The sequence below is a fragment of the Macaca thibetana genome, chromosome 16 (assembly GCF_024542745.1).
Source record: "Macaca thibetana thibetana isolate TM-01 chromosome 16, ASM2454274v1, whole genome shotgun sequence".
NCBI lineage: Eukaryota > Metazoa > Chordata > Mammalia > Primates > Cercopithecidae > Macaca > Macaca thibetana.
The window spans coordinates 9705377-9726919 of NC_065593.1; the positions used below are offsets into that span (position 1 = coordinate 9705377).

Below are 21543 nucleotides of genomic sequence, written 5' to 3' on the forward strand. Positions count from 1 at the left end.
TCACACACTGGATGTCAAACGGAAAACAAAACAAAGAGGGCTTCTCTGGTGAACAAAGAAAAGGGCAGGACTTAAGTTACCATGATGTCTGCAAGTCTAGAACCTCTAACCAGCTGTCTTAATTTTTAATTTAACCAACATATCCATAGGGAAAAAATATAAAAAAGGTTAAAAACACGGTGTTCCTCGCAGCCTAGCATGCTGGAAGAAAGTGAAAACAACTGTCGTACCTCTGAGTGACGTGGTCCACAAGATGCTGTTTGAACAGGAGGCTCCACCTCTTAATAATATTCAGCAGGGATGCCTTAAAGGATCGAATATCAATTTTCATCCAGCTGTCAAACACCTTGATGGGCTCCAGCCTGCACACCTCTTCATAGAGCGTTTCGTAGGAGTCGATTTGCACTTTAAACTGAGAAAGGAGGGGAGGGCTCTCCGGGATGCCGTCTTCCATGTGGTCTTCAATTTCCTCCGGAGTGAGGATGTGCCCGTACAGCAGAAACTGACCCAGAACCTCCTTCTGGTCCTCCACATAGAGGTGTGAATACTGGCTGAAGGTGCTCCGATAGCCACAGCAGAGGCCCATCATTCTCTGGACTCTCTCCATGAGCGTGTGCCGCATGTTTGCCAAATCTGGCATACCGTCCAGGTCGACCTGCGGAAGCGAGACAATGGCAGGCAGGTTATACCAGTGCGTGGCAGGAAGTTCGAGACTCGGCTGGAGAGGACACAGTTGGAGGGCAGGATGGCTGCAGCTCCAGTACCTGATAGTGAGGAGAGCCGTTTTGTGGGGAAAGCCGTGGCACCAGAGATGATATCCTAAAAATGCTGGTGATGAGACCCTCAACAATGTCATAGAAACCCCCCTTCACGCCAGACTCCAGAGACGGATAGAAAACTAGGTCTGGGATGGCTAGACTCAGTTGTGCTTCAAATATTGGGGTAAGTCCTGCCTTACACTCTGAAAAACACGGAAAACAAGCAAACAAAACAAAGAGTGGATAAAATGGACAAAGTAGAGGACTGTTTTAAAAGCATCCAGACCAATGCTTTCCTTTAGATAAGTTGCTAGACTGTAGGAAAATGGAAATGTAAAATTTGTTTACATCCCATACAATGTGAGGGTGATAGTCTTGTAGTGCTTCTCAACGGGGGAACCACTGACATTTGAATAGGCCAATTCTGGTGCAGGGCTCTCCTGGGTACTCCAGGATATTTACTTTGCTTGTCTTCACGGAGCACATCCTAGTGACAGATCAGCCCAAGCCTCTCCCCTTCCACATTCTCAAATGCCTCTTGGGCGACAGTCCAGCCTCTGGTTGAGAAGAGATTGATTTTTTTTTTTTTTTTGAGATGCAGTCTGGCTCTGTCACCCAGGCTGGAGTGCAGTGGCACAATCTCAGCTCACTGCAACCTCCACCCCCCGGGTTCAAGCGATTCTTCTGCCACAGCCTCCTGAGTACCCGGGACTACAGGCACGTGCCACTGCACCTGGCTAATTTTTGTATTTTTAGTAGAAATGGGCTTTCACCATGTTGGCCAGGCTGGTCAAAAACTCCTGACTTCGTGATTCACTCACCTCAGCCTCCCAAAGTGCTGGGATTACAGGCATGAGCCACCGTGCCCAGCCGAGAAGAGGTTGATTTTTCAAAGCCCATTTCTTGGAAGCAGCTGATTTCTTCCTAGGCACAAGCCATGTCATTCCACTGATCACTCTAGGTGAACAGGGGCAGGCTTGTCAACGATATACAGACACGAACCACAAAGAGAAATTACAATTCTGCCTATTTTGCTCCTTATCCTTTTCTAAGAAATAACTTAATTTATTGCTGTGGTCCTGTAGTGATAAAAATTTTAAAAACAGTATGAATAATTAACAAATCCCTGATTACTTACTAGGTCAACTTGCCTTGCTAAATTTAAATCAAAATACAACGCAGAGCAAGATGTTCCAGGTACAAGATATATGCTTGAAATTTTTATCGATAACCACTTATTTTTATATGACTTTTCAATTGTAGTTAAATTTAGGAGCCTGTTATGGGCTGAATACTGTGGGTGGCAGAGACTGTTCACTGAAATCCATTGTTGTCTTCTTCCCTTGAAATAGAGTAATAACTGGGATTTGACCAGATTTCCCAGCCCTGCTTGCAGACAGGTGTGGCAATGAAATTTCCTCACCAGTGGATGTAGGACAACATGATGGTGCCACTCGTGGGCTGGGACTCTTGAGACTGCAGGTGACCCTTCTCTGTACTCAGTCTCTTTCTCCTCTACCAGACTATAGCCTGGACATGGCAGTGAGTCAGCTCAACTACAGAAATGAGGACAAGGCCCTGAAGAATGGTGGAGCCACAGGACAGAAGGAACCTACCCACCAAACTGGAACACTCACCTTCGACTCTTTCTTTCAGGGTAGACTTCTCTCTCCTTGAAACCATATTGTTGATGGTGTTTTTGTTACTACAGCTTAGCCATTCACCCTAAGTAAAATACTGCAGTATACTCAAAATATGTAAGAATAGGGCTTGCCTTCAGAACTGGAGGGATGACAAATTCACATTACTGGACTCGGGAGAGTCCCAATATTTAACTTAAGGGAACACAAGATTGGACTCGGGAGAGTCCCAATATTTAACTTAAGGGAACACAAGATTGGACTCAGCAGACTCCCAATATTTAACTTAAGGGAACATAAGTTTACCAATAACAAAGTAATTATACTACTATAAGTTTATAAAATGGTATAGTTTATAAAAACTACTATAAGTTTATAAAATAGTATAGCTTATAAAATCACCTATAATTTGCTATATGTACTCATGACATATTCTGCATTAATATACATATTATGTACTTATAAATTAATAGATAAGGTTGCATATGGTTTACAGAATTCAAAAGACTTGAAAGAATGTTTTAACTATATGAGATTTTTTGTCCCATATGTTGACATGGGACTGTAATCTCTACACTGGATGTAACACCAATGTAATTATCATCCAAAGCAGATTGTCCTGGTTCCACGATCTTGGTGCATGTAAATCATTTTACTAGGTAAGAGGAGGAGGGGCATTTCTCCATTGAGTGGGAAGCATATAACCTATGCAGGGTTTGGGTTGAGAGATGACAGGGAGACCAACCCAAACCTTGGGAATGCCCTCAACAATGTCATAGAAACTCCTGCTCTGCTCTGGACTCCAAAGGTCAAAGAAGTCTACTCTCCTGCAGGTTAACAGTCCAAGGTGAATGTTCCAGTTTGGTGGATAGGTTCCTTCCATCCTGTGACGCTACCATTTTCCAGGGCCTTATCCTCATTTATTGACACAAGTAGACAAAATGGTAAGGTGGACCTAGGATGAAAAAGCCACTTAACTGAGCCACTGCAAGGGGTCACCATGATTTTCTTCTCAGAGGCCCCTTTAGGCTCCTTTACTTCCCCTTAGATAACCAGTGTCTTTTAAATTTTATCTATAGTGCTTCAGATCAGGCAGCTGATAAATTCAGCTCCTGCCCTTTCAAAGGAGAATTTGAAGGGCCTCTATGTTGTGAAGAAAATGTGTTCCTCTGTCCTCCTATTTACACAAAGGGAAGGAAACTTTGATAATCTTGGAGAAAGACTGCCATCTCTTTTCTCCATCCCCTGGTCCCACTCTGTCCTTCCCACAGGTGGGCACATGGCACATGAGATAGCCCAGATCAGGAGAACCAGAGAGCCACTGGTCAAGGATGGAGTCATTTAGGCACCATTTCTAGTGCATTGCCTGCACCAAGTATGGCTGGGGTGTCTTCCTAGATTCTCTACGGAGGGCTTAGTGATGAAGCCCCCGAACCTCCAGCATTAGAGGAGGCTTGGTCAGTTCACTAAGGTGAACACCACCAGTGCTGGTCCATAGGAGCCAGTTGTGCAGACTTGGTGCCCGTATTCCATGCCCCATTGGCTTGTTGCTCCCAGGCTCCAGAAGATGATCTCCTACGTTGCTAACTATGCTGGGTTTCCTGAGTCCTGTTGTTGATTTCCTTAGTTTGGAGCACCCCTGTATCCTGCAAGCAAAGACCATGCCTTATACCTCACCCATTCTACCTATCAAGACCATGGGGATGGCCACTGGGGCTACACTCAGCGTTGGGCCTTGCTTCTCTCTGGATTCTCAACCTAGGTGTCTGCAGGTAGTCTCTTTTACGGGCTGGGTATCTGGACACTGGCCTTGGACTATTTATTTTACATCAGTATTTCATTTCGATCCTTGAGTTTTAAAAACTCTCATCTTACTTCCATCCTCTAGCTTCAAAATATTTACCTCTGCCTTTCCATCTTGACAAATCTTTCTATAGGCTCTTTGCTAAGCAACTCAGAATCTGCCAGAATGTGAAGGTTTAATTCAACTTTTAGTCCTGAACTCTTCTGCCCTGTCGATCTCATCATTTACTAGTCAAGGTTAGCCCTTTCTGTATCTTTCACTCTGTGTACCTTACCCCAGTTTGTCCACTACATCCACTACAAATTCAAAGCCTTTAACTATTTTTTAAAAGCTTCAAAGAATGCCCATTCTGTTCTACACACTTCTTTTTCTTCTGAAAATTACCTCCTCCCCTACTTCTTGTGTGACTCTTTTACTCAGAAAAACTTCTGTTTCTTCCATTTAACCTGGTGGACACAATCTCTTTGTGTTCTCAAAAGGCTACAGAGATAAAGTACATGAGGCTTGAAGGCACAGAATGTCCCCCACCCATTGCCATAAGTCAAGCTTGGGTGAAGCCTTCTGCCTTCATTACTAACAGTGCTTCCTGCTTCTTAACTTGGTCACTCCTCTTTACTGAAGCTTGATTTCGAGTGAATTCGCTTTTATGCTTTTGCTATGTGCGTCACTATCTTACAGCCTGGTTTATTATCTAATTTTAAGCGTCAGAAATCTTTGTCTTTGAACAATTTAGAAGTTCAGTACCTTTTCTATTTTCCTGTGCATCATTCACAAAAAGTCTACAACGTTTTGGGAAAAGTCACAGAGCACTCAGCTGCTCTTCAATATAATTCAACAAATGTTACTGTCATTATCTTTCCAATAATAACCCACATCCATAAGCCACTAAGTACCAGTATTTTCCAGGAGATACTTGAGGGAGCACTCAATGGCAAGAAAGAATCCATTCAGCAACATGTTGTCAATAGAGTTAACATATGTCTTCCAGCTATTGGAGGTTGGGTCTGCGGAAAATAGACCCAGGTTTTCCTATAAAAGGAAGAAGAAAGGATATAAACCTTGTTTAATAGCATGAAAGAACTGGTAATCAACAGTCAAAATAAAAACAACACATGGAGAAAAAAATTCTCTTGTGGAGGATTTGCTGTTACATGTGTATCAAATCCACTCTGCCTAACGAGTATTACCATTGATTGAAAGGAAGGCAAAGTTAGTCCATGACGGGAATATAGGGGTCAACCTGTCCCTGAGGAAGGAGGATGGGGTTGGCCCAGCTTCTCAGAAGCAATGCTGATGGATGCAATGTGTGTGCTTCCTAAGTGCTGGTTGATAAACTGTAGAGGAAGCTGCATCAGGGCAGAAGTCAGGGTAGGCAGAGGAAGGAATTCTAAGGGTAGACAGTATTAAGATTCAAGGTTTAATAAAAATTTCAGGTTCAAAGAAGCAAAGCATTTTCTGGTTAATTCTTAGAAATGAGCTGAAGTGTTTTGCAGGTGGCATTCAATACTACTGAATGATTTAGAAAATGCATGCAAATAAATAAAAAATGTTGCGCGCTCTCTCTCTCTCGCTCTCTCTCTCCCCCCTCATTCCTCCCTGCCTGCTCTTTTACATGATATACTCTTGACCTATTGGCACCCAAACATCCCATGGTAACAAGGTTTGGGCTTCAAGGAAAGGAAGCCTAAATGCTCAGCAATGCCAAGTACAGACATCCCATTTACTCTTTGTCATTTGCAGTATTAACACTTTTTACAGTAACTTTCCAGTTATCTAATATCTTCAGAGAAAGCAGGAACTAACTTGCAGAAGCAACTCTTCTAGATGACTCATATTTACCCCTTCAGGATGTACTGCCATGTTATAAATCCCCCCGGATTTAAACAGTCTCATGATCCTGCTTTTAGGTAACATAACTCTACCATTTCTAAGATGCAATACCTACACCTTTCTTTCCTAAGTAGACTTAAGATGTTCTTCATGACTTAAAGTCCATCATCATGCAAATCACAACACCATGACAAGACAGAGTTGCTATCAGGTGTTAAGATGCGTATGCTTGTTTGCTTCCATGTTAAATCACGGCTAGTGTTTATGACTGCTTTGTATAATTGTTCTATCTTCTCTGACTGTCAAGCTATCAATATAATGTCTATATCTTTCACCTTTGTTTACTGCCTCAAATCTATTGCAGTCTAAGCAACAAACGTGTTGGAATATTCTATGAAGTAGGAAGAAATAGTTCAGGTTTCTGATTTTAACCACAATAGAAGAGAGTGAGATTGTACTTGCTCTTCTTCTTCAAACAAACATAGAACTGATTATAATAAAAGAATTAATTTGTTTGGGTAAGTGGATAACAGACAGAACAGGTAACAGGATAACAGAAAGAACAATGTGATCTTTGAAAGAAGGGACTTACTCAAAGTGAGCCGCACCACCACCTGGTTTTCTACCCAAAAGCCCTTTTCAAACTATGGCATAGGTTAGTGGAGCTTAGTTACAGCATCCCTGCTGATAGGCAGAGACGACAGAATTTGGAGTTTGGTGCTGCTGTAGTGGCTGGGTCCTCTTGAGTCTGACTGAGGGATTAGCTACATATGTTTAGAGCAAGGCTCTGTAAGACCTGGTAAGAAGAGTTGCAGAGGGGCTCTAAGCTGAATGGAAATTATGTAGGCCATATAGTGTTGGAAGATGTTAGGGTTTTATCAGAAATAATGAAGCAACCTTGCAGATAACCCAGGAATTCAGTTGAGACCCTGGAAACACCATAAGTTAGAACTGCTTGATCCCAGAGTAAGTCCTCTTTAGACCCTTAAAAAGTGAGCCTCAATAGGATCAAAGTGATCTATCAGTAAATTAGTGGCCTGCCAAAACAAAAATCAAACTCTTTAAAGAAAAAAAATCTGGATTCTCAAGTGGCATTCAAGTGGCCTTTAACATGTCTAGCACATAATAAAAAATTACTAGACATATAAAGAAGCAGAAAAATGTGCCATTTAACCAGGAGAGAAAACAGTCACTAAAATCAGATTCAGAAAATAATCTGGGTAGGTCTCTGACTTCATAGTTGTCATACTAACCCTAGAAAGCCTACTCATTAAACCTATTTTATGTGAGAGAAAATTAAACTTCTGTCCCATTAAAAAAGAGAAAGGAAATAGACTCAGAAAATAACATAGATATTGAAATTAGCAGATAAGAACATCATAATTTCACAAAATTTAGTGAAAAAGAGTTTCAAGAAACTTACAAACTCCAAGCATGAAGAACACAATGAAAACCAACTTAGGAATATTATTGCTGTGCTGAAAAAATATCAAAGACTAAAAAAGAATCTAGTAAAATCAGCCTGAGATAAATAACACATTACATATAGAGAAACAAAGATTCAAATGATGACTGGCTTCTTATAAGAAACATTGGAGAGTAGGAGATAATGAAATAACTTCCAAAAGAAAAGCAAAACTATAAACACAATTGTGTACCCAGTGAAACTGTCCTTTAAAAACAAAGATGAAATAAGGACATTTTTAGATAAAAAAAGACTGAGAGAATATGTCATAAGCAGACCTGAACTTGAAGAAATACTAAATAAATTTCTTCAGGCTGAAGAGAAATAATCCCAGATGGTAATTTATATCTGTAAAAGGGAATAACAAGCCTGAAGATGATGAGTATGTGGGTAAATATAAAACACTGTAAATATTTTTTCTTAAATTTTAAAAGTAAAAACTATAACACTACATTGTGGGGCTCAATATGCATATTAATAGATACCATATATTTTACTATTAATACATATTATGTGTGTGTGCATATATGTAAATATCTCATACAACAACAGTACAAAAAATAGGTGAGAGGTTAAATTACACCACACTTTTGCAATGTTTCTGTAGGAAAAGTCTAAGTAGATTGTGATAAGCTGAAGATGCATACTGAAACCTAGAACAACCACTAGAATTGTAATGCAACAAGGTAAAGCTGAAATGCCAATTGAGAAATTAAAATAGAATACTAAAAAATATACCATTACCCAACAAGCAGGTGAGCATGGAAGAGGAGAGGAAGGAAAAAGCAATGAAGCAAATAGAAAACAAAAAGCAAAATTTAGTAGAGGTAAATTCAACCATACAAATACTTACAGTAAATGTAAACAGTCTATGCATTCCAATTAATAGGCAGAGTTGTCAGACTTAGAAAAGTAAATTTGTATTATATGCCAACTATAAAGACAAGAAATTTCAATCCAAGAAACAAATACATTGGAGGTAAAATGGTGGGGAAAGATGCAAAATGCAAAATTTAAGAATAATGACTCAGAAAGGAAAGGCTATATTACTGTCAGCAAAAATAGACTTCAAAACAAGAGGGTATTGTTAGAAGTAAAAAGGGAATTTCATAATGATAAAGTGGTCAATTAATCAGGAAGTTGTAACAATTATAAATGTGATAAAATGTTACACATTTAAAATAATTATAAATGTGAAATTTGTAGTTATTATAACAGAACTTAACAGAACTTCAAACACATGACAAAATAATTTAACAGAACTAAAATTGAAATAGACAAATCCAAAATTGTAAGTGGAGATTTTAACCCTCTACCTTCAATAATTGATAGAACAAATAGCCTGCAAAAGATCACAACAATGCTATCAATTGCTTTGAACTAATTCATATTTATAGAACACTACCTCCAACAAAAGAAGAATAAACATTATTGTCAAGTCTTCAAGGAACACTCAGTAAGACCGACCATATTCTGGGTCATGAAACAAGTCTCAGCAAATTCCCAAAGATTGAAAGCTTACAGTGTATCTTCTCTGAGCACAATAGAATTAAATTAGATATCAATTTTTAAAGATATCCAGAGAAGCTCTGAATATATGGAAATTAAACACAAACTTCAAAGTGACCATTGAGTAAAAGAAGTTATAACAAGAGCTGGGCATGGTGGCTCACATCTGTAATCCCAGAACTTTGGGAGGCCAAGGTGGGTGAATCATTTGAGGCCAGGAGTTCAAGATCAGCCTGGCCAACAGGGCAAAACCTCATCTCTACTAAAAATACAAAAATTGGCTGGGTGTGGTGGCGCATCCCTGTAATCCCAGCTATTTGGGAGGCTGAGGCACAAGAATCTCTTGAACCTGGGAGGCAGAGTTTGCAGTGAGCTGAGATAGCACCACTGCACTCCAGCCTAGGGGACAGAGCAAGACTCTGTCTCAAAAAAAAAAAGAAAGAAACATTTAAAACTGAATAATAATACAAATGAGGTAGTATCATCAGATGCCCATATGTGAAAGAAAGGCTTAAAATCAAGACCCTAAGTTTATGCCCCAAGGAGCTAAAAACAGATAAGCAACTAGCCCTAAAATAACTTGAATGGAATAATAAAAAACAGAAATTAATAAACTAGAAAATAGATGAATAGAGAAAACTGGCAAAGTCAAAATTTGGTTCTTTGAAAAGATTTATAAAAGAAAAAGAAAAAAACTCTAGCAAAACTGACCAAGAAAAACAAGTCGCAAATTGCCAATATTAGGAATGAAAAAGGATGCAGCACTACAGCTCCCACAGACACATAATGTTGGGGTGATCAGACCCAACACCAGGTCGTGGGGGCTACGAAGTCCGGTGGAGTCAAAGGAATGAGACAAGAAAAGTTAAGAGTACATAGGGTGGGTCCAGGGGGCCAACGCCAGTTTGGAGGCTGCGAAGGCCCCGAGCTCTAGAAGCCAACACTATTTGTTGGTAATCAAACAAAGAAGCAGATGGTGAGGACATGCGGATGTGAGGGTGGACAGGTGAGGACGTGAGGATAGAAAGGTAGCGGTGCATCAAGTGTAGCTGTGATGGTTTAGCATATGCTCCACTACTTGAGATAAGGGAGAACAGGTTCTTCTAACTTGAGATACAATCAATTTATGATCTTGGGAGAGCAAGGAGCAAGGGGCCAGCGAGTCTGGACACATTCCAGAGGCTACAAGGGTTTTTATGCCCTGAGTCCTGGGTTCTCTCCAAGCCACAAGGGGTTTTATGCCCGGGCTTAGATTGTAGTGTGGCAGGGCAGCCTTCCACCCTTTGGTACAGAGCTTGGTGTTCCATAGGCTACGAGGGGTTTTAGACCCTGGAACCAAGACATGTTCCAAGACTCTTTTACAGACAAGCAAGCCCTGCCTCAGCTCTTCTGCCAACACATAATGATAATAAAAAATAATTATGAACCATTTTTTTTTGCTGGTAAGCTTTATAACTTAGATAAAATGAAAACATTTGTTGAAAAAAACAACTTGCAAAAACTAATAAAGGTATTAGGCAAAAAATCTAAACAGTCTTTCATCTACCAAAGAAATAATTATCAAACACTTTCCCCAAAAGAAACATCCACATCCAGAAGTATTCCCTGGTGAATTCTATCACACATTTAAGGTTAAGACCAACCTTCCACAAACATTTTCAGAAAATAAAAGAGGAAATGCTTCCCAACTCATTTTATAAGGTTAGCATAATCTTAACACCAAAACAAAAACATCAAAAGAAAATAAAAGTGGAAGATAAATGTCATTCTTAAACACATGAACAAAAATATTTTAAAATTATCAAATCCAATTCGATAATACATAAAAAGATTAATATGACATGACCGAGTGCATTTATTTCAGAAATGCAAAGTTGGGTTCAACACTTAAAAAAAAAAATCCAATGTGCCCATTAACAGAAAAAAAGAGCAAAAATTATATAACCACCTCAGGAGATGCAGAGAAATCATGTGATAAAATTCAATGTGTAATCATGATGAAACTCTTTTAGCCAAGTAGGAATAAAAGGGGTCTTCCTGTGTCTGATAAGGAACATCCACAAAACCCTACAGCTAAAATTTTAATGATGAATTACCAAATGTGTCTCCACATAATTGGAAATGAGGCGAGCATTTCTACTCTGACCACTTCAACGTTATACTGAAGGTTCTAGCCAGAGCAATAAGGTTACAGAGAAAAAAAAAGACATAAAAAATAAAGAGGAAATAAAGAGGTAATGTTGTCTCTATTTGCAAATGACTTATTTATGTAGATCATCATCCTAAATTTACAAAGCAATTACTACATCTAATAAATTTAGGAAGATCACAGAATATAATATCAAAATGTAAAACTCAATGACACTTTTATACACTACCTGATAGTAATTGGAAAATAAAATTAATAAAACAATTCCATTTATTGTAGAACCACAAACATAAAAAACTTAGAGCTAGATTTAATGGGAAATATGTGAGACTTCAACACTAAAAACTACAAAGCATTGCAGAGAAAAATTAGAGACTTAACTAAGTGAAGAGACATGCCATGTTCATGAATTGCTATATTCAGTATTGTTAAGGTCTTTATTCTCCTCAAATTAATCTACAGATTTAATGTAATCTCAATCAAAATCACATCTAGCTTTTTTCCCCCTAGAAACTGGCAGGCTGAATCTAAAATTTATGTGGATATGTAAAAAACTTATACTAGTCAAAATGATGTTGAAAAGGAAAAACTAAGTTTGCAGGACATGTAGTACCTGATTTCAGACTTATTAATAATCGATTTTCTCTTGATCAATAATCAAGAACAAGTGGCATTGGTATTTTCTAACATATATACTTTATATTAATATTTTATACAATTAATCAATTTTCAACAAAGATGCCAAAAAATTCAAAAGGGAAAGTTATTTTTAACGGTATGGGAGCAATCAGATGTTAATATGGAAAATAATGAGTTCAACTCCTACAACCTCCTAAAAAAAATTAATTCAACACAGGTGATACTCCTGAATAAAAATGTGAAAACTGTAAAGCTTCTGAAAGAAAAAACAAAACAATATCTTTGCAATCTTTGGGATTGTTAGTTTCCTTAGGACTCAAAAGTACTAACCACAAGAGGAAAAAAGGGAAATCGCATTTAAATCACATGAAAATTTAAAACTGTTTCTCATCAAAAGATATCAATAAGAAAATAGGTAAACCACCAATTTGGAGAAGATATTCACAATACACGTATCTGTCAAAAGATGTGTAACCAGAAGCTATAAAGGATTCCTAGAACTACAAACAATCCATTTAAAATGAGAAAAAGACTTAGACACTTTATAGAATTCATATAATTGGCCAATCAGCATATGAGAAAATATTCAAAAGTATAAATCTTCAGAGAAAGACAAATTAAAATTTCAGTGAGATAACAGCACACACTGACTAAAATGGTAAAAATTTAAAAGACCCACAACACAAACCCACAATTTGGTGAAGTGGTAGAGCAACTGAACTTTATTATATTGCCACTGGGAGTATAAATTACACAATCACTTTTGAAAACTGCTGGGCTATTACTTACAAACATTAAACATATGCCTACTGATGAACCTGCAGTTCTCAAGAGAAATGAAAACATATGTCCATAGAATAACTTATATCAGACTGTACACACAAGCTTTATTTATAATAGTCAGAAACCAGAAATAACTCAAAAACCATCATTAGGGGACTGGATGAACAAATTCTGTTATATTCATACAATGGAATTCTAGCAATAAAAAGAATTAGACTCGAAATAAATGCAACAATATGGATAAATCTCAATAACACTAGGCTAAGATTTAAAAAGGGCAGACACAAAAGAGAACATGCTACATAATTCTATTTATAGGAAAAGACAAATCTGCTCTATATTGACAAAACGCTGATCAGTGATTGAGGCTGGCAGGAGAATGGAGATGTATTGACTGGAAAGAGGGACAGGTGAACTTTCTAGGGTGATGGCAAATGTTCTGTATTGTGGTAGTTACCTGAGTGTATACATTTGTAAAACTCACCGAGTTCTATGTATACTTTTTGTCTGTACATTGTACTGCATGTATATTATACTACAACTTTAATAAATGAATAACCAGCTGTACCCGAATATCCAACAGTGGGATGAGTTAGTCAAATCCTGGTGCATCCACACAATTAAACATTACACATGATATCATAGAAGAAGAATTAGTGACATAGACAGTTACTGGGCACACTGTTTTAAAAATCAAGTTATAGCAAATCAGCAAGAAAAGAACAAACAATCCCATCAAAGAGTGGGCTAAAGATGTGAATAGACAATTCTCAAAAGACGATAAACAAATGGCCAACAAATATATGAAAAAATCCTCAACATCACTAATGATCAGGGAAATGCAAATCAAAACCACAATGCAACACCACCTTACTCCTGCATGAACGGCCATAATCAAACAAATAAAAAACTAATAGATGTTGGTGTGGATCTGATGAAAAGGGAACACTTTTACACTGCTGATGGGAATGTAAACTAGCACAACACTATGAAAAACTGTGGAGATTCATGAAAGAACTAAAAGTAGAACTACCATTTGACCCAGCAATACCACTACTGGGTATCTACCCAAAGGAAAAGAAGTCATTATATGAAAGAGATGGCACAGGCATGTTTATAGCATTACAATTTGCAATTGCAAAAATATAGAACCAGCCCAAATGCCCATCAATCAACGAGTGGATAAAGAAATTGTGATATATACGTGTGTGTGTGTGTGTGTGTGTATATATATACACACATGTGCGCGTGCGTGTGTGTGTATATGGTGTGTGTATATATGTTAAATAAGGTTTGATAATTTAAATATTTTTAGACAAAAACCACTGAACAGAAGCTCCACGAACAGAAGAAATTATTGTATTTCTCTTCTCTAAATTTTTATCATCTATCAATCAATCAATCAATCAATCAATCAACACATGCATACACCATGGAATGCTACTCAGCCATGAAAAGGAATGAAATAATGGCATTTGCAGCAACCTGGATGGAATTGGAGACCATTATTCTAAGTGAAGTAACTCAGGAATGGAAAACCAAACATTTTATGTTCTCACTCAAAAGTGGGAGCTAAACTATGAGAAGGCAAAGGTGTAAGAATGATACAATGGACTGTGGGTACTCAGGGGAAAGGGTGGGAGGGGGTGAGGGTGAAAGACTACACACTGGGTACAGTGTACACTGCTTGGGTGATGGGTGCCTATGTACCAATTAGCAGAAAAAGATAAAAATTTCTTCTGTTCGTGGAGTTTGTGTTCAGTGGTTTTTGTCTAAAAATACTTAAATTATCAAAAGGCAAACATTATTTAAGGCCTAATTACTAAGCTTTGTATTTGACCTCAGGGACGTTTATGACTACCCTGGAGGTTGTGTAATATATCGGATACATGCAGAGCTGCAGTCAGACAGTTCTGCCTCCTGTTAGCTGGGCAGCTATAGACAATTAATTTAACCTCTTTGTGCCTTCGCTTTCTCATCAATAATAATGAAGGTATCTGATTTTCATGAGAATTAAATGAAATGGACAGTGCTCAGGACAGTGCCTGGCACTGTGCGGTAGTGTATAGTAGATACTAGATAAATATCGACTACTATTATTGTGTTATAATAAGAATTATTATTAAAGTGTCTGAACTTTTAGAGACTTTTATGGTAAGTATTTTTGGTTATTTTCTGGTCGACCCCTGGATAATTAAAATGTTACAATATGTGGTTTTTTTCTAGGTCACTGTGCTTGTCTCACTGATTTGGCAATTTAATTGTTTAACTTTTTTCTCATTCTGACTTTCAAGAGCATGGATTTGAGCATTTGTCATCACATAGATAGGTGATAGACAGATCTGAATTCTTTGTTCAAGATCATGAATACTACTGGTGATTTGAGTGACATAATTGCAATAACAGACAAATACATAAATGATAGATTGATGATAGATAGATTTTAAAGTTTTTGTTTGTTTGTTTGTTTTTGAGATGGAGTCTCTTTCGTCGCCCAGGCTGGAGTGCAGTCGCTCGATCTCGGCTCACTGCAACCTCTGCCTCCCGGTTTCACACCATTCTCCTGCCTCAGCCTCCCGAGTAGCTGGGACTACAGGCGCCTGCCACCGCACCCGGCTAATTTTTTGTATTTTTAGTAAAGACAGGGTTTCACCATGTTAGCCAGGATGGTCTCCATCTCCTGACCTCGTGATCCGCCCGCCTAGGCCTCCCAAAGTGCTGGGATTACAGGCATGAGCCATCGCGCCCGGCCAGATTTTAAACTTTTAAAATCTTAAGTAGTTTCTTGTTTTTGCCTGATGGTTTTCTTCTACTTCAAAGCGGGGACTATATCTTACATTTTCTTGGTATTCGATATAGTGCCCAGGACAGCTATGGAAATACAGTTGATGGATGGATGGGTGAATGAATGGATGAATGAACAGTCGGATGAAAGAACGATGAATGAAAAGTGGATGCCTGGGTTCTACAACAGCTACTGATTTACTGGATGTGGGGACAGAAGGGGTTAAAAATTCCATCAAATTGAGGGACTCTTTCTCTCTCAAAGACAAAATTGGGGTAATTATCTTCTCTTAATTCTAGCAATCATTAGTGCTTAAGGCTCAACACTTTTATTGTGCTTCAAACCACAGATAATCCACAGATAACAACTGTGATTCACTTGTGACTTTCCACAGAAGTCAACTTGTCAGACACTGCCCTGTGGCTACTTGCATAGGGCTGGAGCTGGTGGCCATATTATAATCCTTTCCCATTGTTCACAAAGCAGCTTTGGTCTTTGATGATGGGACATCAAGTTTCCATGACCACTAATGCAGGGCAGAGCTTTACTGCCTGAAGTGCAGCACTCTGCATTTTTTCCTCTTATCACACACAGTTAGGGACAACTGTGGTAGCCTTTCATTTCTTTAGGTTCTACGGAGCTGGGTTATAAGGATGATGCTGGAGGACCACACTAGGTTGTGTGGGCAAGCTGGGATGGGGGTGGTTAGTGCAGTGGATAATTTAGGATTCTGCCCTTGTCATCTTCTTCTCTTCCCTTAGGGGCAGGTGTGAGACCGAAGTCATGTGACAATTAAGTGTTGTCATCGTGAAGATAGTAATCATTTCAACACATGGATACCAAAATGCAACTTTTCATTTGCCTTATCTATTAGCTTTAGTCTTTTGCTATCAGCTTAAACTTCTATCCTTGACTTCAGAAGACACTGCATTTATTGATTGTCCTCATTTTCCAAATCACTTATTGCACACAAACACACTTTTCGATGCTTTCCCTAAACTTACTGTATGTGCGCCTGAGTGGCTGGGTTATTACCTGAACAAGGGTGTGGATCTTAAGGCCAGATTCCTTGATGAGATTGTAATATTTTTCCATTCGATCATGCTGATCATCCAGAGAAAGAAGGGATTCTCTTTTTCCATCTTTTCTCTTAAATATTGGAGCCACCCATGTTTTCATGATGTTTTGGATCTCTTCCACATTGTCTTTAGTTTTCTGAATTCTTTGTTCAAGATCATGAATACTACTGGTGATTTGAGTGACATAATCGCAAACGCCTGCTCCTCAAAAGAAATAGAATTAATTGAAATAGCCTGCAGTGGCAAAGCTAAAGGGCTAGTTGCTATGAAATGTAGGGATTTAATACTTGCGAGTGTTGTAAGACTTTCTATACAGGTAACTTCATTATCATCAGAATATTCTCCCTTCTAGTTGTATTAAAAAGACAACCTTTACCATGATCCTGATTATGGAGGAAGAGAAAGGGGTAATGCTTACTTACCAAGCACACAAAAGTTGGCACAGCTGCTAGGGAATACAATTTTATATCCAAATACCAGTGAGACTTGATGACCTTATTTGGGTTAATCTTTCTTTTCATGTTTTAAGCACTTGCATCATGTTAAATTTTGAAAATGTCTTCCTCTTGCACATGAACTAAAGTTCTAACTTGTTTAATATGGCATTCTAAGACTTTCATGAATCAACTGTAATCTTTTTTTTTTTTCAAACTTTAACCCTTCTGAGGACCCTAATTCGAATTAATCTCCCTCCCCTGTGATTCCCTCCTGTGATTCTGTCCTGTGAATCCCTCTCCTGTGATTGGTCACACTTTAACTCTATGATGGCTTTTCATGAAAGTCATCATATGGCTCCATATAACTTAGGTTGTATATCTGTCTGTTGTCCCCACTAAATGTGAGCTTTTTGAGGATAGAGACCATGTCCCATACACCTCAAATCTCTCTAGTTTGTCACACAGTATCCTGCACGTATTAATCAGCCAATGAAAGTATATTGAATTGAGAGATACCAGAGAAGTCAATGCATACTGCTTTAAGATGTTTACAATCTAGTTAAGAAAATTAAATAACAAAGATAATATAGTAAGAACTCTCACTCGTGGAGCACCCAATGTATGCTGGAGACTGTAGGAGATCTTATGCAACCTCTGAGCCTCCCAATGTGCACAGCAGCAAGGTTTTCTAAATTTACCAACTATATCCACAGAGAAGAAAGAAAAGGAATACCAACTCTTTTTGCCTTCTCTGCTTGGATATGTGTCAAAGGAGAAGACAGACTTATGTTTCAAACCCAAATAAGATTGCCAGGGAATAATTGGAGGTTCTATGAACTTTATTAGATCCTCGAATCTCCATGTTTTTGTCAGACTTCAGATGGTGCCCTGTTACCTTCTGTTTTCCAGTTCAAAGTCTCCTCTGCTGCTCTGAGGCGGAGATCAATATTTTGCAGCTCTTCCTCCACTAATGGAAATTCCACCTCCAGCAGAGTTTTCATAACCTTATTGTACCAATTTGCCATCAACTCCAAATTAGCCACAAGCTGCCGATAGAAATCCCTGGAGGAGAACATGGCTGCTGCTGTCTCAGGGATATGTGTCATCTCTCTGGCTTCAAGATAGCTCATTTCTTTCAGCACTGAAAGCAGCTGGAGAAAAGAAGCAACACAAGTGTCTGTCGTTCAGTGACAATGAATAATCTGCAGCATTGGTCAAGGACTGGACAATCCCAGGAGGCCCAAAGATCTTCTGGGTCTCTTCTTAAGTTCTACTCCTATCAGTTTCTTAAATCTAGTCTCAGAAAAGGAAAATCAAATATCAGGCAGAAGGAAGATGTCTCCGACAGACACAAGACTCCTAAATCTGTAGATCATAAAGAAGAGGAAAACCTGAGAACAGAGGCAAGAGTGATAGCAGGGGAGGGCTCTGCCTTCTGTGCTTTGGGCAACGTGGCTGCGGAAATGATGGGCTTATGCTGGCCCAGCCAGTTCCTGATCAAGGGTGGTGGTGATCTAAAGGAGGAGAATCATCTGGCCTGGGCTACCAACATTCATGAGAAGCCTCAAGTTCAGACTTCTGGCATTCTCTCCAAATGAAATAGTCATAGTGAGACGCTGGCAGGATTGAGAGGAGGTGCCCATAATAAAACTTTAGTTATTCAATATAATCATTTGGAATACCCCACAACTTCCATAACCCTCTGCTGGCATTTCCTTGTGTCTTAACATGCTAGGGGTTCAGGAAATGGAACTCATCCAGGCTGCTCCGAACTTCTGTGGGGTCCCAAATTTAGCAGCAACTGAAGAAGTGAGAAACCAAGTAGATAGAGTCCAATGAAACAACAGGGTTTCCAAGCACCCTCTTCTTCATCCTTCCTTATTTATTGATGTTCCTATCTGAACCCATGAGGACTGACGGGCATAGGTACAGGTGATGAAACAGATGGCCCCAGGTTCTCCCTATCTCCCCCTCATATAAAGACACCCGGCTCCTAGCTCTCCTTCCAATGCTCTGGGCCAATTCTTTATTGCGAGTGGGCAGACCCTAGTCAGCAATCAGACAAATGCTAACCATTTTGTGGGGAAATGGGCTCAGTCTTCTAGTTTTCTTAGAAGTAAGCTCAAGACAAATACTAAAAATTTAACTATAAAAAGTGAAAAGAAAATAACTAAAAGAAAAGATCTGGGGCTATTAATATAATAGGGAAGTAGAGAAAGTCGTTCCAAACATAAAACCACAAAATAAAACATAAAAATTTTTGGGCATAAAATATCAATGTAAAATGGCCAACATATTTGGCCATTTAAACTGGCAAAATTTTTGGATCAGATTTCTTAGTATCTGTCACATATTTCCTGAGTATCCTAACAAATTCACAGGAAGAGAGGGCACTTCTGCTAGCAAACGGGCAAAGGACATGAACAAGCAATTCAAAGAAGAATAAATATACATGAGTAATGAACACATGATAAAAATTCAAATTTACTAGTAATTAAATAAACACAAATTGAACAACATTGAGGTTTTTTTTTTTCGTTGAACAGTCTGGAAACTATTTGAAGAAATGAACAATATCTTGTTGGCAGGAAAATGACTGAGTTCCATCTTTCTAAAGAACAAGTTGATAGTATACATGAAAAGTCTCAAAATGTGAATGCCCTTTAGCCCAGAATTTGCATTTCTGGACTGTTATCCTGAAGAAATAATCAAGAATGCATACAATAAAAACTAGGGATATTTGTTGTAGCATTATTTATACCATGCTTTATCCAATTTAAGATGTCATCCGTTGTAAGATTCACTATTATTTTATATGCAACAAAAGAAAAAAGAAAAACATGCAGTCTATTAAACTACAAACATGCCAATTTCAGAGATATAAATATGTAAAAAGAGGCTTCCTAGAATCCAAGAAATACAGACTGATGAAACGGTAAAATAATGTAAATGTCCAACAATAAGACATTTAAAATAATTTAAATGATTCACATAAATTTGAAAAAATTAACCTATACGATTCTTATCTTGTCCCCAGAAGGGCAAATTTCTGATCATGTCCCTCTAGACTGAGAAGTGTGTCACTGTTCATTCTTAATAGCCCAGCTTTGGCCACATTGCTTGAAGTTGTATGTCAAGGGGTGACTGTGTTCTTCTTTGACTTTTTAAGCTTGTAGCTGTCTTCCATCAACTCACATTATAATTTAGGTATTAATATTTATTCCTCCCCCACCTTTTTCCTCTTGCTTCCCTCCTTTCTCTTCTATGGCCTGCAAACATCTATAAAGTGCGCCCTATGTGTTACACATTAAGGCAGATAAGGTCCTTGTCCTTGGAGTATATAGAGGCTGGTCCATCTTCAATGCAGGACTAAGTATAGTTATATACCAAGGACTTAATTATGATATAGTAATATATCTTATACCAAGGGTTTATCTCAAGGGCTTAATTACTATATTACAACATGGAGACTGTGGGCCTATTTGGTAATCCAGATATTCATCTCTTTAGGCATTTAATATTCAATATTGCTCACAGTGAATGCCAATGAAATTGATCCAAGGAGTTCAGTAAGTTAAACAGACTCATGTCTTGCCAAAGTGAAGAAATGAATTTTCTATATTCCTTGTTGACTTTGATCGCAGAGGAGGAAGTGATGTTCCACTTAAATTGCAATTTTCTTGAAAGATGCCAATATGCCATCAGCTTGGTTTTCAGCTCAATCTAGAGTGCATTTCTGGAGCACATGCCATCAAGGCAGATGTAGGTGACTGCTTTTAGTTTAGTGTGACCAATACCGTTTTTTTCAACCTGAGTAATATTATTTTTGATACAAACTAACCTTTAGTTATCATTTTTCTCCAGCATTAAACTTTCTGTGGCTGCTGCGGTCCCCACTGGTCTTCACCCTTCTGATCATCTAAAACAGTTTCTCAACCTCAGCACTATAGACACTTTTGGACTGTTGTGGTACACTTTCCTGTGCATTGCAGGATGTTTAGCAGTGTCCCTGGTATCTATCCACTAAATGCCATTGGCAATTCCACCTAGTTTGACAAACAAAAATGTTTCCAGGAGGACAAAATCATCACTAGTTGAGAACCACTAATCTAGAGTCTTTTTTCCAAAGCCACTCCTCTGGGATTTACCATATGCCATCTAGTGAAGATACAATTTTGCATGTTAAGGTTGTGACCCCCAACTAGACTGTGGGTTCCTTGAGGGCAGGAGCCAAGTCTTATATGCCCTTGGTTGGCCCTCCAGCATCTAGTCAATGGCCTTCAGGCATGGAAAATATTCAAGGTAGGCCCAGTGGGCTATGTTTGTTACCACATGATTGGTGATCTTTTGTAGTGTTTCCTGTTGTGCAAAATCAAAGCAAATATATTGAGTAACCCTAGTGAAAAATGTGAACATGGGCCACTTAATAAAACACTACGCCCCAGGATTCATCCCAGAAAAGAAATCCAGAGTACAAAGTATTTTGAGCATCTTTTGCATGGTCTTACAAAAAGTTTTTATGCTGAGAGGCTGAGGCAGGAGAATCACTCGAACCCGGGAGGCGGGGTTGTAGTGAGCTGAGCTCGTGCCACTGCACTCCAGCCTGGGCGACAAGAGTGAAACTCCGTCTCAAAAGAAAAAGTCTTTATGCCTTCAAAATCAGCA

The 21543-nt window shown here is 38.6% G+C and overlaps 1 protein-coding gene across 2 annotated transcripts in view; it reads right to left on the reverse strand.

Annotated features, from left to right (window-relative positions):
• DNAH9 (dynein axonemal heavy chain 9) overlaps nucleotides 1-21543 on the reverse strand; it is a 378056-nt gene that overhangs the window by 307494 nt on the left and 49019 nt on the right. For both annotated transcript variants that reach the window (XM_050764993.1, XM_050764994.1), the window contains 5 exons: nucleotides 17774-18029; nucleotides 16398-16639; nucleotides 5096-5231; nucleotides 765-961; nucleotides 231-655 (listed from right to left, as the gene is read on the reverse strand). In XM_050764993.1, coding sequence (XP_050620950.1) covers nucleotides 231-655; nucleotides 765-961; nucleotides 5096-5231; nucleotides 16398-16639; nucleotides 17774-18029 — 1256 coding nt within the window. The remainder of the gene's footprint in view (nucleotides 1-230; nucleotides 656-764; nucleotides 962-5095; nucleotides 5232-16397; nucleotides 16640-17773; nucleotides 18030-21543) is intronic.